We start from the raw sequence: 18,222 nt of genomic DNA, 5'->3' as shown, positions 1-18,222 counted from the left end.
ACATTACTATTAATCATAAAAACCTTTTCAAGTTTTTATTTATTAAAAATTTCAGCTCATTTTTATGCTTCACAAAATCATCTTGCGGTCCGAATTAAACCCATTTGCGTCCCTGAACAGTTTGACACCCATGATCCAGAAGCTCTATCTGTCAACTAAGACAAGCTTAATGCGGTCTTGTCAAAATGATCATCGTTTCAAACTGTTGAAGCTCAATGCAAATTCCCCTGACAGCTTGGACAACAAATACTAAACTTACCGACTTCCTGCAGTGATTTTATATCTATCTGATCCCCTCTTGCGCTCACGTGAATAAATTACCATATAAATTAGCCATGTGCGCATTGCTCATATGAAGCGAATACAGTAGCAATGAATGACAATACTCAGTAGTATATGGCATGTGCACTCTGAAGTGAATTTGTTTTTATTGGTGAAGTTATTACCCAAGCACTGCAGGTCAGTACTTCGCGCGTACCATGGTGTCACCTGTCGGATGACGTATGGGTTATAAAGGAAGTCAAACAACGCTTCAAAATAAAATGTGAGCAATCAAGTAACATATGAAAAAAAAACAGCATTGGGCTGATTTTATTTCTGAATTATTTTTTTTTTCCGGGGAGCATGGTCGTGACAACGATCAAATTGATCTACTTGATCATGACCTCACGATTCCTCTCCCTAATACAAGAATTTTTGTAAACAAAGATTTTTCTCGACTGATGTTATTTTTTCCGCAAGATCAAAACAAAATGGCTGTTAATAACGTTCGTAAGTCGTCAAGTTTTGTTGAATATAACAATAGATGAACAATGATTAATATGTTGATGTAAGGGATGCAGGGACGCAGGTTAAATGGAACACTGCCAGTACTCAATTCTTGAATAATTACTGCCCCCAATACCACTAATATTGTTAATATACAAAATTTACCTCAAAGAACAATGACCTACCTACTCCAATATATCATTGACCTCAAAATTTCATTAAACTGATGTCAATTTTCAATTTTTTTTTAAGTTGTCATTTCCAGCTTTTGATTGTAAAACTGCTATAAACAAGCGGCCAACACTAGCCAGTACGAAAATGAATACCTTAAAATCAGGACAGGTAAGTTGCCGATGCCTAGCTGTAAAAAAAACAGGCATCTTCCTATTGCATATCATTGCAGTCACGCAGAATCCCCGTATCTCCAAAATCAGCCCTTTTCAAGGGACCCCAAGAAAAGGTACAGTTTTTTTCAAATATTAGCATTTCATTGTCAAAGTTAGCAAGCAATTTAACACTTTAGATTCGTCAATAATTTTTAAGTAAAAACACCCACACATGTAGATCAATAACAAACCAATGACAAATGGCACTTAGGGTGTCACAATAATCCTTGATACCTTTGGAGGATGTTTCTTCGTTATCTTCATTAGTTGGAGTATGCAAGTGAATATATGTATGATCGTACAAAAGAAAACAATATCCAATTGGCAGCCAAACACTCATTTGAATATTGTACTCTGCTATAATGATAAGCGATGAATTTGTATGAACCACACAGATGTTTTCTGGTACAGTATATGGTTCTGGCTGAAATTAGCAGATTTGGTTGGATTCTGGGTAAACTGCCGGTTGTATGGCGTGACATTTTATTTCCTCATGCAGGGCAAGCAGAGGACTGCGCTGTCCAAACAGTGCACACTGAAATGCCCGCAAGCACTGTTCATGGCAAAAAGTATTAAACACGAGCGAGTGAGCAAATGCACAAATGTACGCAAAGCGCCGTTCTGACGGATAGATCTCTACTGGGAGTCTAGGAGAAAAAGGAAAGTTTAGAAACCATGTCTTTATATGTAAGAAGTAACGACAGGTGGTGTTGATTTAAATGTGCTCAGAAAAATTGTCAAAGCAATCTTGAAAGCTGAAAGGAAGCCTGTGGGACGCAACAGGATGAGATGGTGATCCAAGCGGTAGAGGCCTCAAGTCTCCATCACCAGCTGGGATACAACACTGACCCATTTGGCCACGCAATATATGTATCTCAATATGCCCATCACTGCACAAGAAATTAACTGCAGAGACATCTTGGCATGCGTGAAACAAAAAAAATGTGTAACTTGGATTGTAAAATTTGGATTGTATTGAAAGCTTAATGTGAAGCTGAAAAACAAGCAAAGACCAGGTGTCCCACCACCAAAAATTAACTTACTTCATGACTATACCCATTCCTTTGTATGTTTTGTATTTGTTATAGGCAAAAATAACCTGCATGAATCATAAAGTGCTACTGGTCTGCAACTATGATGCATAACAGAAAATGTTATTCCATTGAAAATAGGTGTATAGAATGTGGTTTTTTTTTGAGTGATTGGACTTGCAGTAGGCTTGGGGAACAGGTTTGATAAAGCATCATCCACGTTGGCTGGTAGATGAGAAGAGAATGCAGTCTATTTTTTTCTTCTTCTTCTTCTTTACGTGTGTGTTGATACAGGAATCAATTCTCTGGCTCTGAGCGCTTCCAAAACACAGGAGCCAGAGCCAGAAGCTCTGAACACATCCAGGGTGAATTTGGATGTAAAAGGAAACCTAAAGTAACTCCCATCAAAACAAGCTTCATGTAGTTGCTTTGTTGAGTTCAACAATACAGTATCATTAAGCTATGTTTATTGGACTGCTGTTAAAAAGAAATCTATGCATTGATGAATTTGCTCCCTATGACTATAGTGAAACCAGACCACATAGAATATCTTGTCGTTTCCCTCTTTTGAGGAAATTAATTCTTCTAAGCAGCAACATCATATAATTAGACCCCCCCCCCACCCCCGCCCCCAAGGTCAATTGTAAAAGCGACGCAGCTGCACTCACTTGAGCTAGATCCCAAAGCAAGACTATGCGCATTAAGAGGAAAACATGAGGAGAAAGAGGGCAGATGGGAATTGTTATTCCTGAATTTTTTTGCCGCATTAATAATTCAGATGGCACACAGTCAAGGCCTTTGGGGTGTATTATGGAATACAAAAGGGAAGTTACAGAGTGTGTCTACAGAGTACATGTGTAGCAGCGAAAAAGTGGATGAATTGCAATGGGGCAAACTATTCTACATCCTGACCCCTGAGAATGCCTTTCAGACAGAGGCAATCAAATAAGTTTTACTGAAGTTGAAAATGAGCCAAGCGCTATAAGAAATTCAATGAAAACATTGTTCAATTCCGTCATCATGTTTTCTTCATGACCGCTGCTGCACTTGGTAAAAACGTTTCTCGTTAGCCCTTACAGAAAATACTTTGAGTTCATAAGTTCAATTGATCATGCTTCAGAGGTGATTTGAGATACAAGTTTTTGTTGCTGTTGTTTTGTGACCACACTAGATTCATGACTCCACTCGTATCTCACATCATTTCGCCGTTAATCTGCTCCAGCTTCACAAAAACAAACAAACATGCTGGTGATGCATTTTTTTCAAGAATAATAGCAGAGTATAATATTGTACTGTACTTGATAATACCATACAGTATTTTGTCAACGAAGTAGGACAAAACAAATAAAATGATAAAAATTTGTTTTTTCGTAATTTGATTAAATGGACATTTTCCCAAGGGAGTGGGTGTAAGTGTGTGTCATTTGAAGGCATCGTTTGACACTACAGAGTCTCGGGTCCTCGGGAAGTCAGCATTATAAGTCTTCTGAGAGAAACAGATATTGCTTTTTTGCAAGAATATCTGTTTCCTATTCTATAAATCCTATTTTATTCTATCCTCAAGAACAAGACATGACATTGATTGATTCATATGCCCTAGTGTGTGTCCACACGAACAATTTCTCACGCAATCGACCAAAGGCAATGCCTGTGAGAGAGGAAAACAAGCCTTGACAAAAGCAGTTGTTAAAAGTACCGAGACCCCCTGCAATCTCACCCTTTACAACACCAAACAAAACGCTGGGTGGTCAGCTCGAGGCATCAGGTGAGAAGTTCACTATTAGTGATGTTCAGCTGCAAAGCCCCACTCACAGCTGTTCCAGGTGTTAGGAAAACATCACAGCCCTCAGCTACATTTGAACAAGTCGCCGTGCTCCATTCAAGAAGTGTGAAATTAATGTAACGTTGGTAAAGCCACGTCTTTTCACACACTCATAACCTAATGTGATAATTGTTAAACTCATGACAAGAAGACAAAAATAGGGGATGATCAAGAGAAGGGTAAATGCCGATGGAACACTTACTGCTCGGCTGAAAACAACCTTAATTCTTTTAGGGATAAGGATAAACACTGATGTGCTGAGCAGAAAACATCAATTACACCACACCCGTGCAATTTGGAATCAACAAACGTGCTTTCATCTGCAGGCTCTCACACTTATGTTACGTGTGTAACATCGATGCTAATCTGATTTTTGGTCACGGTTCATAGTGGAGCAGAAGCAGGCTACTTTCAGCATCTTTGTCTTTGACAGTTATTATTGGACGGAATGAAAAACACCTAAAAAAAAAAAAAAAAAAAAAAGCAAAAGGTCTCATTTCCAGCAAGAACATGACTAATATGGAAGGGTTCGATTGTCTAAAAAATCTTTTGCCAGGTTTCAAAGAAATGTTCATGCGTACATCCAGGCCGCAAGGTGCTTAGTAATACAACAATGTTGGGGGTGTAGGTCTTGTTTTGTCTACTTGGGGTCCCCGTTCATAATTTTTACTTGTAATGTAGTATATGTGCCTACTGAATTTGTATGGCTTTAAAGTGTCTGTATTAAGCTACTTTAACTTTCTACAGTTAACTTTAGGGATGTATATGATTATAGTATATTGTATAACCTTTGGCATAAAGGCAATTCAGTTGCATTAGCAATATTAGTTCTTTTGGTGGCTATACTTCTAACCTGGAAGTAAGACGCCTGGTTCCCTCAAACCCCGGCTCTCACCGCGTGGCTGCCTCGGCCCTTTCGCGACGTTGTCCTAGTGCGCCATTGAGTGCTAAGAGAATGCGTGTGGTTGGTCTGCATGGGCTGGGCTGATCCGAGGCGACGCTCAATTGGTGGTGTAACGTGTTATGTTCTGTTTCTGCGCCCAAAATGTCATCACGTACGGCATACGGTCGTATCATTAAGTTCACAAGAACACTACATGCACACGAATCGAAATATTGTATCTGCAAAACTGGTAGCTCGTCCACTCTTCAAATTTGCTATTTAATTTTGACAAGTCAAATTTTGGGAAAGTTTTAAGGCCCTATGATGCTTGATCTACACTACGAGGAGGCAGTTTTCCAGAACTTCCTGCTTAAAAGCTCCTTTTCATCCTATAAAGCCAAACTTCACCTGAACTACCCTTCATTCAATGAGTTTTCATGAGAAAAACATTGACAGTAGATACAAATTAAGTCAAGTTTAGTTGCATAGCCCTGAATCGGCGCAGTCCCAAAGAGCTTCACTGGTGAAAAAAAAGTCGTTGACATGGAATGACCCCTCCTTTTTGGGTAATTGGTAATTCAAGTTATTTCGGAGGATAAAAAAAAATATGTTGCCGCAGCCCTCGATACCTTTTTTCTGAATTTCTGGCAGATGTTTGCAGAGTTATATCTAAGGGAAAGAAAGGCCACGTGCAATCAAATGGGTTCGGCAAACAAACGTGTAAGCTGCTCAGTAATTGCAAGTCTTAAGTCCCTGACCTATACTGACACTTTTCACAACAGGCACGGTGTCGCTCCTGGGGTCACTCGTGCAAGTTTAATAAATACAATAACATTTTGGATGGAAATTCCAAATTAATACCTCCAAGAATGACACAAATGGCCTCAAAGCAGTTTTAACAGAGCTATAAAGTAAACCAGAGTTGAACTTCTTCAATCAGATGTTTCATTAACAAGCACTTGAGGCAGGCTTCGTCAAAAGCTCTATTTGTAATGTGATCCACCGCAGCAGCACAGCCACAAATTGTGCCCTTGCAGAGAACTTTACAACAATAATCAAACTGAGCTTTGTTTAATGCTTAATTTACAGTAGTTCCGAAGCAGTTCACATTTACTTACAGTACAGGGACGAAATATTAAAAACACTCGTCTACACTAAACTAACTTTGATGTGAACTATATTTGATGTAAAATATGCTCTGCCGTTGAAGTGTCCATTAGCAATCCAGCCTTTCTTTTTCGACAGCGTTCATGCTGTCATACAGTAAATGCTGTGGTCTGTCCCAGATGATGTCAGCTGAAAGGAGAACTACACCCTGGACAAGTCGCCAGTCAATCATAAAGTGATTGCAACGAGCACTCATGGGAGGAATCAATCCAACGGCAACGGCAAAAACGCAAGCAAATATATATGAAGGCTTTTGTCCACAATAAAGTGATTTTTTACGACACTCATTGCACAATTATGATGCAATTATTCCCTAGCATGGATGCCCAAACATTAAGCTGATTAAGAAAGGAACTCCGTTCTCGTGAAATTGCTTAGTATGAAGTGGTCAAGTAATGAATAACAATAATATCAAACAAAGAAGCATTTTGTTTGTCAAAAAAATGCAGGAAACAGAATACAGGGTTCGCCCATTTTTCACAATTAATGAAAAACCCCTGCAAAAAGTAAAATCTGCAAAGTAGAACCGCCCCTAATCCCCAGGAATTTTCATGCATGTGTACATGGGTAACAGAAATGTCAAATGTATTATTACTTTAGATGTTTGAAACAAAGATTACTTTAGTGCACATATTTACTTAAATCTTCTATTATTAAACCTTATGCAGCGACTACTGTTATCCCTTCTCATTTCCATCTCTTGGCCGTAGTTGGGGAACACGACGGGCCGAAGTTGCCCTCAGACTAACTGCCCTCAGACGTTGACCCAGGGTGGAGCCTTGCTTCGAAAAGTAGAGTCAACAGCTTGGACAAGACTGGCCAGACTATCAAGTCAATCACGCCCTCCTACAAGACACGTGTTGGCTCCCGGCACAACATCGGCCACTGAGGGCAGGAGTTGGAATCCACTCCTGCCCTGATTGGTCAATGGTAGTCTGAGAGCCAATCACATGTGTTAAAGGCGTGCCTGTGAGCTCATTTATTGATTGCGTGGCCAGTCTTGTCCAAGCTGTGGACTCTACCTCAAGAAGCAGTCTCCACCTCACACGCGAGTGAGAACGTGCGGCAGGAGCAATACGGTTAGGACAAACCCGATTACTGTTGTAAATAATTGCAACTGGAGTGTAAACTCTGCTCTCCTCTTTGTATGTGTAGTCAACTACGGTCTCCACTCTTGGCTCGGGGTTTCCGCGGCACATGCAATTACAGTCAACTCGTTTGGCATGCAGGAAACCTTCACAGCACGTCTCTCCACAAAATAGCTTTTACTTTAATGAAAAAAAATCGAAGCACTGAGGGCGCAAGAATGAAGCACAAAGTAACGAGTGAATGCTGTATAAATATTACGAAAGTGCACATTTTTGTTCTTTCAGCAGTGTGCAGAATTTGTATGAATTTCTTCTGGATGTGATGCAGAAATGCACTGCTGTGTAGAAAATTAAATGAATTCCATTGAAATGTGGCTGCTTTAAGCAACAATATACTTCCATCCATCCGTCCATTTTCTAGAGCCGCCTATCCTCACTGGGGTCGTGGGCCTGCTGGTGCCTATCCCGTCTGACTATGGGCTATAGGCGGGAGACACAATGAATTGGTTGCCAACCAATTGCAGGGCGCGCAAAAACAAACAACCATTCGCACACCTAAGGACAATTTAGCTTGTCCAATGCGTTATTTTGGAGTGTGGGAGGAAGCCGGAGTGCCCGGAGAGAAAAGGTGGACTTGAACTCCGGTCCCTGAACTGTGATGCGGACGTGCTAACCATTGCAACGCCGAGCCGCTCAACAATACACTGTAGTTGTTACTTTCAATGATAAATACAATTTTTCCAATTTATTCCCATCAGTTTCCCTATCATTTGAAATTCCCCAATATATTGCAAACTTTCATCCATTCAATTACTAACCTGCTCGTCGTCATATTCGTGTTTAAATCAAATGTGGTGAAATGAGGTGAGCAGTTTTAACTGACAGCACACTGTTGAAGTCTACAGACTAAAGTATGTGGGAAGGACATCATTTCTCAGTTTGTGACGTTTCATTCAACAATCACAAAAAAAACTCTCAGCCCTATGCTTGACTTGACACAACGTATTTTCTCATCAGAGCCTTTATAAAAGCGACTTTTTTACAACCGTGATAGCGCTGCCACAAGTATAAGCTGTCTGTTCAGCATTGAACCATTCTGACTTTTTGACCTTCCTTTTTGCTAATCCCCTCTCATTCATAAAAAACAGCTGTGCCCCCTTGTGTTTCATCGTTCAGAGTTTTGGACGCTAGACTAGTTCACTTTGGTCTATTTCATACTCAAATTCAGATCAAACATACTTCTGCTTCAGTTGACACAAAGAGCGAATGTATAACTTCCATATCATTTCCAGGCCCCAACCAACAAATTCCTCTAGCTGAGGTTTATTTCGCTTTTCAGCTAGTCCCTCCCTCCTCTCAGCAGTCACGTCTAAGTTGGATTAATGGTCTCCCTGTGTCCAGATGTTACACACTACTGATGGGGGAGAAGGGAGGGGCTTTGGGACTTTTGTAAACCCGACTACGGCTTTTCCTGTGAAAAAAAAAAAAAAAAAACTTTGTTCATCATTTAGCTTATTCATTACCAGTCAAAGGTTTAGAAACACCTGTAATTGCCCACGCTCTCAAACGGAGGTCATGAAATTCAAGATCTTAACTTGACAATGCACAGCTGTGCAATGAAATTCATCGCAGGTCCAAACAGCACTGTCCACGTCATGAAGCTGACTGTGTAAATAATGCAAAGCTTTGAAGAATCTAAATTACAAGACAAACGCTGTTTTGATTCAAATTCCTTTGTTTACCAAATAATTCCACCAATATTTCTTGACTTAAATATGCATCTACAATTTAGATAACTACAATTGAGAACCTCTTAAAGGACCTGTTTCATGGAAATTGGACTATTTGTAGCTTTTAATCATGTTAGAATGTTAATCTTTCACCCTAAACACCCCCAAAAGGGTTATTTTACTTCATTGATGCATTTTGAACAATTATTTTCTTATTCTGCACTCTCAGCACTGCCCCGCCCGAGCATATAAACGTAACTTGCGAGAGGTAATGTGACAATAGAAGGCACAGAAATGGGCCATTCATGTTTATACTTTCTTTTTCATTTCGGGGTTGGGGAGGAGATATTTTGCACTGCCGAGTAAACAGCAACGTTCCCTCTATTAGTTACAAAGTTTCGCGTATAAGATACCCAAATGGAGAAAATATGCATTTGAAAGCACACCGTAGGACAATCAACGTTTGAAGAAAATAAGTCACCTGCAGGCGGAACTGTTGTTACGAGTAGTGGTTTACCCAGGAGGAAGAACGGGTGTTATTGTGTTTGCTCTCTTGTCGTTTCTTATTTTGCTAGCAACTCCATTTCAATGTCAGTAAAAAATGTTGGCTTTTTCTATCACTCCATCTTTGACTTAATGATCGATACAAAGTTAGCTTTTTTGTTGTGGTTTCGTTTAGTTTTTGTGGCTGCACCACCCACTTTACAAAAACATCTAGTTTTTGTAAAGTGGGTGGTGCAGCCACAAGGTGGGAGGCGAAGTTCCAGTAAACAAGCCGTTTCACTTCATGGTTAAACATTCAGCAACCCCCCCCCCAAAAAAAAAAACAACATGAAAAGAAAAAAAAACATTTCATCTATTATCTGTACCTGCTTATGCTCACTAGGGTTGCTGGCTAGCTGGTACCTATCCCAGCAGTCTTCAGGCAGTAGGCAAGTGACGCCCTGAACTGGTTTCCAGCCAGTCACAGGGACACAGTGTTGAACAACCAGTCATGCACCCAGTCACATCTAAGAACAATTTGGTTCTTGATGGAATGTGGAAGGAAGTCTGAATACTTGAAAAGAACTTACGAGGATTGCATTTTTTCTTTTAATGTATTGATTTATTCATTCTTTTATTCATTTATTTGTTGTATGGTACACCCTGCTCCAATTTATTTGAGCTTATTTTGACTGTTCCCGTCACTGCATCAAAAACTGAATTAGATTTGACGATACCTGCAAAAACCCTGTTAAAATATCACTTACTGTATGCCTAAGGGGTATTTTACTGCCATTTGGGAACCTCTGAATTAGAGCAATGGAATAGAAAAACACGACTATCCAACATATGTAGCACTCCACGCCAACTCCTCTAAATGAAGCACTTTCTTCCTTTCCGATCAAGTTATTTGTGGCACTGGTAAGGAACACACTGTGGAGGACTGCTCATAATCACATTGGATTGTGACCCAAAGCCTGACTGCAAGATGGGCCTTTCAACAGGTCGATATTATTCATACCTAGTTAGTCAAGTCAAGGAGGATGCAAAGTCAGTATTTGATGGCACTGTACCGTCAGTTGCCCCTCATTATATTTTATAATCAGGTAACGTGACCATTCATTTATGAGGAGCACAGTGTCACTACATTCAAGGGACGGGTCCAAAACATACACAAGGAGGATAAAAGTATCTTTGACGGTGGTCCCTTTTTACGTGAATGCTGCCAAACGACTTGTTGTGTCTGCACTTGTTGTGAATTATTTCATAGTCTGCTTTGCTTTACAAGACAGGCCCTTGAATCACAATGATGCAGGCCAAACGCTTCCATTTTTCAGCCACTTTCAATGATGAATGAATCCGTCGTAGCACTCGAAAGAGGCTGCATATTGTAATTTGTTGTCGCTTTGTATGTATGTATGCGTGTGTACAGAACAGGCCTGAGTTTAGATGTGCACCAGATAACGTACGTGGTCACGCTTTTTTTTTTTTTTTTTTTTTTTTGGGGGGGGGGGGGGGTAATGACAGTGCAGGAGCAACCAACAGGCGTCTTACCTTCGGCTGCACCGTTAGGAGCGATGACCCCGAGGCTGAGTAGAAATCCCAAATAGAGCCAGCTCATCGCCATCTCCTGAGCAATGCCCCGACGGCACTGCTTTTGGAAAAGGCGCAGTGGAGGGGAGGGAAGGGAAGCGAAGTTAGGACTTGACTGAACCTCTAAACCAAAAGTAGTCCTATCAAGGACCTCATCCGAGCCCCGGCTTCAAAGATCCGGGCGGGATCTTCTCTTCGTACAGCTGCACCTTGAGTCCAGTTCAGCTCTCCTTTTCCTTCTTCGGGTGATGAATAAATGGAGAACCCGCTCAGGTTAGACGAGGCTCTGCAGCAGTACTCTCGTGTATAATACTGGAAAGGGTGCTCAGCTTTCAAATATGATGCACCGTGTGGCTCTGCTCACCACCATGCCACCGCCTCCACAAGCTCGCTCACACACGCATACACGCGAACACACCGGCTTCGCTTGCAAGATTCCGCAAATAAAATGAAGGGCAAAGACAAAACGTCCAAATAAAAGGCGCTTTCGTCCACGAAGCGCCAAAGTGTCTTCTCAAACGAGAAACCGCATGAGTGGATGCTAAACGTCCAGCCCTGAGGCGAGCACCGTGGACGAGTCCGTGACGTAACCAGCTTGATTCCGCACAAAAAACGGGAGGTGAGCGGCAGAGGGTGTCTGCGCATGCGTCAGCAGTCAGCACACCTCCTTTTTTCCTCCTATTTCATGCGCTTTTTTTACCCCACAGTCGAGATGGGACTGTGGGCGGGGGAGGAAGGCTCGATTCGGAATGAGATTTATGTCCTGAATAAGCCTCGCCTTTACACTTGTGGACCGTATTCACTGTTTCCAATAAAGCTGTGTCATAATCACAAATCACACCATTTGAGTAGTTTGCTGAATTTAGTTCAAAATTATTTGTGAATCTACAAATCACAATGATAACTATTTATTACCATTACCTCTTTTTACCCATTTAGTGTCACAACACCAACTCAAAACTAGTCATCTTCGTAGGAAGCCCATTGAAAACTGGAGCGCTGCATTTCATTACAAATGGCGTCCCCTGGTGGTGAAGAAATCGACAAACGGTTCATGCAATCTGATTGGCAAATTCACGTGAAACGGGGAACAATTATTGAAGCGTTCTACGCAGTTTAACGTACATAAATTCGCACGAGGGTCAATGGATTCCATGAGGACTGTCGTGTTTTGCAGCGGTACCAGGGCATCTCTCTCTCTCTCTCTCTCTCTCTCTCTCTCTCTCTCTCTCTCTCTCTCTCTATATATATATATATATATATATATATATATATATATATACATACAGTATATATATATTATATATATATATATATATATATATATATATATATATATATATATATATATATAATATATATATATATATATATATATATATATATATATATATATATATATATATATATATATATATATATATATATATATATATATAAAGTAGACCCCCGGGTTTACAGCGATGTGGAGTACTTTTTTTGTCCCCTCTTTAAGGCATTTATCCCGCTTCACGATTAAATTCAACATCTGTCATGACCTGTGGGGTTGTCTGTGTTTTGCTTTGCCTCCCTGTTGAGGTGTTTTTACATAATTGCTCTTATTTTCTGTTGGCATCAAACTGCCTCCGCTGCAACGGGTCACTACAGTGCTGGTCTGCTATTGGTCGACGTCTTGACTCCCTAAAATACTGGTCTACTATTGGTCAGTGTGATGAGGTCACGGAGATGCTGGTCTGCTATTGGTCGCAAAGATGGCTGCCCAAAGACTTGATGTGAGAGTGTTTTCGATATTGTATTTATTATGCTTTTTAGTGCTTAATTCAAACTTGGTTATCCATGAATCCCTAGATTGCTAGTGATGTTGAAGAGAGAAGTTGATGAATTATATGGAAACGAAGCTGGAGATAATCAAGAAATATGAAGAAATACGAAGAAATGCAAAGCTAGCCTAGCCTAGGCTACCTATACTATGTAACATGGCCATATTCACTGGATGCGTAATGAGCATAAGGAGCTTCAGTTAGAATGGCAAATTTATATTTCCAGTTATGATGGTGAGACTATTATAAAAGTAATGCAATCATACCGTAATGCATTACATTTAAAATAGAGTAATATTGTAATGTAACTAATTACTTTGAAGTTTTGAAGTAACTTGCCCAACACAGAATTTTTTTCATGGGTTACACGTATATGTACCAGAACATAGTATTTGGCACGCACACTTTCTTTCATTGAAAACGGTCTTCCTCAGTGTCCTTCTTTCAGTGTCGTTCCAACATTAGCAGCACACTGCCTGTGTTTGAGCATAGCAAGCCCATGTCCTTAAAAAGTTTCAATAAGTCCATCAGTTATGGTTTGCGCAGTTCGTTCGAGACCCAGTTTAATTAGTCCAAGGAAGCCAGGGGTAAATTTTCTACCAACATCAAATCGACTACGTAAAGGATCTCCTTTATGAGAATGACACGCATCCCAGACTGCCAGTCCAAGCCATTTCAGTAAACAAATATCGTCAGAATAGGAAGACATGGAATGTGCGTGCTTAGTGTTTTGAAAGGTAAGGAAAAAACTTTTACATTGAGCTTTCGTGGTTCCTTCAGTTTTTCTCGCCACGGAGCAAGCAGGTGATTAGCTATTGCTTCGCGACTAGCTTGTTTGTTAGCAATAAGTTGTGCTACATTCACGTGCTTTATTCATACTTGCCAAATAAAGGATGACTGAAAATATTTCATGCTGTATCATGTGTATAATATGCTGCTTGTGTATGCTTTTCAGAGGAAACAAATGTTCAGCTCAGGCTCGATTGTTGTCATTGGTGAAAGTTAAGTAAGGTACTTAAAGGAATAGTGTGTAAAATTTAGACCGTTTTCCATTACAGATAGCAGGAGGTGCTGCAGGTGCTGAATTTACCATTGTCTATAACAAACATGGCCGCCTCCGGAGAAGTGCCACGTAATATAATTTAACGATAGCTAAACTTATAGTTATATTTAATAACATACCGTAACATACCGTTGGTCATTAAGAACACATTCATTTGCAAGTTTTTGAAATTTAAAATAATTTATTCATTTTTAATGAAAAAAAAGGTCTAAATGTGACACACTGTCCCTGTTAAATGTGCAAAGTGAAGCACGCAACGTTACAATGAATTCTGTGTGCGTGTGTGTGTGTGTGTGTGTGTGTGTGTGTATGTGTGTGTGTATATATATATATATATATATATATATATATATATATATATATATATATATATATATATATATATATATATATATATATATATATATATATATATATATATATAAAATCTGCATTAACACATTTACGTTAAATGATGCAAATATAAAGTATAACTATCGTTGAATGGAGATGGAAAAATTGTTGGAAAATTCAGCGAATTGATTATGAATGATTATGCATTTGCTAATTTAAATATATTTTAAAACTCAACTGTATGTCGTTTTTATTTTATCACAGAGGCCACTTATTTGAAAGCGCAGTTTCACTGTTGGATGATCTGAACCAGCAGAGGACGCTAAATACTTACATGAGTGATAGACGTTTGCTTGTGCAGTACTAATTTTTAAACAACCAAAACCACAATTTTTTGAGAAAACGAGGGTGAGGTTTTTTTTGTTTTGTTTTTTCACCCATCCAGCCATTCTTCTCGTGTATGTCATTTCAGAGAGATGTGACGAATGAATTATTTATGTAAGGGAAGTGGGAGAGGACTTTTGCGGATAACAACAGGGTCAATTTTATTTTTTTCCAGAATGCTTTTTGACTGTCTGTTCTTTCCTTTTTGTTCTGGGCCCACATTACGAAGGACAATTTTAAGTATGTGGGGAATCTGTAGGGGGTGGGGGTCTCTACACACACATCCACGTGCACATGCACACACACACATAAATGGTAAATGGTTAATGGACTTTCACTCATATAGCGCTTTTCTACCTTAGGTACTCAAAGCGCTTTACACTAACTAGTCATTTACCTACTGATGAGGCAGCAATCAGGAGCAACTGTGGGTTCAGTGTCTTGCTCAAGGACACTTAGACTTGGTCTTGATGGTCGGGGGATCGAACCCATGGCCTTTCGGCTGGGGAACAACCACTGAGCCAGGCCATATATGTTTTTTTACTCCACTTATAAGGGTGAATGGAGTTTACAGTGGGTTTTGTTGACAATGCTGTCACTCCTTAATGTTAACGCAGAGAATAAACAATTGCTAATGTCACCGCAACCTGAGCGTTCCCTCTTTGTCATATGGAGGCCAACGCTAGCATGCTGTGTGGGAAGACGGTTTGAAAGCGTGCCAGCGTAAACACTCCCAGACCACATGTTCTCTCAGGCCAGAAGGGCTGGCCTCTCTCCAGCCGCATCTGCACACAATCCCCCAGCTTTTAGCCAGTCAGCCAACCAAGGAGGGGGTAGGAAAGGGAAGAGAAGCGTTCCCAGACAGGAAGAACCTGCTTCTTCTGTGATTGTGACTGTAAATGCAGTGTCAAGGATGGATGTGACAACATGTAGCATGTCAAAATATGCTGTATAATACAACACAAAAGCGATGTTGGAGACACAGATGAGAAATTCTTCAAAACATGCCTGACCAACACACCAGGTCTGCTGCTTGGCTCCAGTTGTTAGCCGAGCTCCCCGATATTTGGCTGGATCGCAACATAAATCAAGCTCCTGACTTTCAGCCACAATCTCCATCTGGAACTGGACCACATGCTGTTATTTGTGTCATTACTCAACAGATACCAGTCTGGCATGCTCGTTCTTTTAAAAAAGAATCAATCTGCTTCACATTATGCCTAAATCTAATTATATATTGACTACCACCCGCCTTGCATCCCCCTCGCACTGTTTAGTTTGCTATTGAAGTGTGGCCTGGTGCGTGTTTTCAGAGCAAGGCAATTACCGAGCGAGCTATGCTGACAACACCTGAGGAATGCCGAGCATGTACCGGCAGTCTGTGTTCCCCCAACCCCAACCCATCATCACTCTCCCAGCCCCTCTCTGCAACCCTCCCCCACACACAAGTCCCAAGCAAGCATTCCCAATCTACGACCAAAGATCAACTTGACATTTTCACAGCAGTCTGGTTTGGGAGACAGCAGCAGGTGTTGTGCGTTGTTGAAACGGTTTAACACAGTGGAATGGTCTTCATCAAACATTTTGAGCACCTCAAGTTTTTATTGGGTACTGAATTCCATTTATTAAAGTTGCCTTAAAGTCTCTTAAGAGATGTGCTTCTAGATAGGTTATACATGTTTGAAGAAAGGACTGAAAACTGTGTAGGACTCGTACATATATATATATATGTGTATCACATCTGGCATAAATTGCCCCTCCCCCGCTATAAGAGAACACGTCATACACGTGACAGTCAATGTTAAGCTAAGCCTACAAAAACTCGCCGGCTCAAAAGTAGAGTAGTTATGTGTAAAGCGTAGGAAGAAGAAAGAAAGTAGTCAAATCATGTCCATCCGTCCATGAGTTGAAGTAGTGGTATTTGACTGGCAGTTCACAGTTGAGCATCAGACACACATGCAAAATTTGAGACTAGCAGAAGAAGACTACAGGACCCTAATATTTATATACTTGGTCATTTTGTGATCATTGAAATTTGGTAAGGCTATTAAAATTACTCTATTTTCTCTAGTGTTCAAATTTAGATGTTTATTATCAATTTACATGGACTTTAAATATCTACAGTATGTCTGTCTTGTAAAATGCAAGTTGAAAACAGATTGGTGACGATGACGCATACAGTATGCTACAAATTTGTTTGTCACAAATATGCCTGTACGTATATCTAGTATGCAGTCAATTGTCTTTAAGAACCATTCATGAGCCAGATTAGTAATGTCTTAGAAGGTTGGAGAATTCCTGCTACAATACTATTTTAATAAACGACTTCTGTGAAAAGGGAGAGTAAAATTGAAAACAAGCTCATGGTGGACTATGAAGTTGCACAATATTGTACTGTACATGCATCTGATTCCAGTGCCACCTGGAAGGACCACTACTTTGTATGTGTGTGTGGATTGGCTGGCTGAGGGATTCTGCATACTGTGAACCCCTCCCCAAACTGTCCTTGAGTTGTTGCGGCGCTCATAGCCCATCTGGCTCAATGCTCATATCAAAACATAGCATAGATTGAAACAGGGCGAGTGATCAAGTCTGAATGACCTTGTTGCAATGCCAAAATAGCCTCAATAGTCATCTAACTGCCCTGCAGAATAACATTGCATTTATGCAAATGCATTGAATTTTGACATTGAACATGCATGTGGGAGACACGAGGCTAGAGGACGACAGAGCAGAGGGAGAGAGAAACAGAGAGCTTATCAATTCTGCTGAGCCTCGCCCATCTTTCTGACTAGACCATCATGATGAAATCTAGTTGAAATCCCCCGTGCATGTAGATCACTACGCGCACATGCAGGCTTGTCCTCCACTTCTCGGCACAGCTGAGGTTCACAGCAGCATTATGCAAATGCATGGCTCAAAAGAACACATTGAATGAACAGTTGCATATGTTTACTCACTTGAGGGCTTATCAGCACTAATCTGTACGTAAGACAAGGCAAAGGGGTAAGGAGATTTATATAGATATATATATATATATATTTATTTATATATATATTTATATATACTTATTTTTATCAACATATGATATGTTGACTTTTTTCATAGCTTTTACAACTGAATATGGAAATCAATGCTTTCTTGAGGCACGTGAGTTGTAATGAAAAACATTGTTTTCGTTGTTTATTTTTTTATGGTGTATATAACATCTGTGAAATTACATGGGAAAAAACAATCTCTTTCCAGCCCCATTTTGTACCTCTAATTTGGCTTGTAATAGTACATTGCCAGAGGAAAACACAACCAATTGGGAAAAGGAGACTGATGAAGTAACAATCATTTGCCATGCAATCGTGGCAATTGACATTGCACGTAGATTCTTGTTCCACACGAATTGTCTTCTTCAAAAGGTATCCTGAAAGTATGCGGCAATGAGATGAAGAAGACAAAAACATGCTAACCTTTACTATCCACTGGGCATTCCACTAGCAAACAGTAGCACAGCAGGCAACTGAGAAAGTTTAAGAAGCCATGCAGCACCATATCTGCTTGTTAATAACATCTAGTTGATTTTTAATCACCTTAATTCCCCAAAAACCCCAACAATTTTAAATAAATCATATTTAATGTACCCTCCATAATCAATATGCCCTGCTATACTGTACGTAGTA

At 40.1% G+C, this 18,222-nt stretch overlaps 1 protein-coding gene across 1 annotated transcript in view; it reads right to left on the bottom strand.

Annotated features, from left to right (window-relative positions):
* The window catches only part of LOC148428028 (low-density lipoprotein receptor-related protein 1-like), a 95,461-nt gene extending 83,942 nt beyond the window's left edge, over positions 1–11,519 (bottom strand). Inside the window, exon 1 of the mRNA XM_088407765.1 lies at positions 10,913–11,519. Within this exon, the coding sequence (XP_088263891.1) occupies positions 10,913–10,985 (73 nt within the window). The 5' untranslated portion in view covers positions 10,986–11,519. The remainder of the gene's footprint in view (positions 1–10,912) is intronic.
* Between the last annotated feature and the right edge of the window lie 6,703 nt (positions 11,520–18,222).

The sequence above is a fragment of the Hippichthys cyanospilos genome, chromosome 2 (assembly GCF_059441005.1).
Source record: "Hippichthys cyanospilos isolate Australia breed blue-spotted pipefish chromosome 2, RoL_Hcya_1.0, whole genome shotgun sequence".
Classification (NCBI taxonomy): Eukaryota; Metazoa; Chordata; class Actinopteri; order Syngnathiformes; family Syngnathidae; genus Hippichthys; species Hippichthys cyanospilos.
Note: the sequence above shows the minus strand (reverse complement) of the source record. Positions and strands in the feature narration are given on the sequence as shown.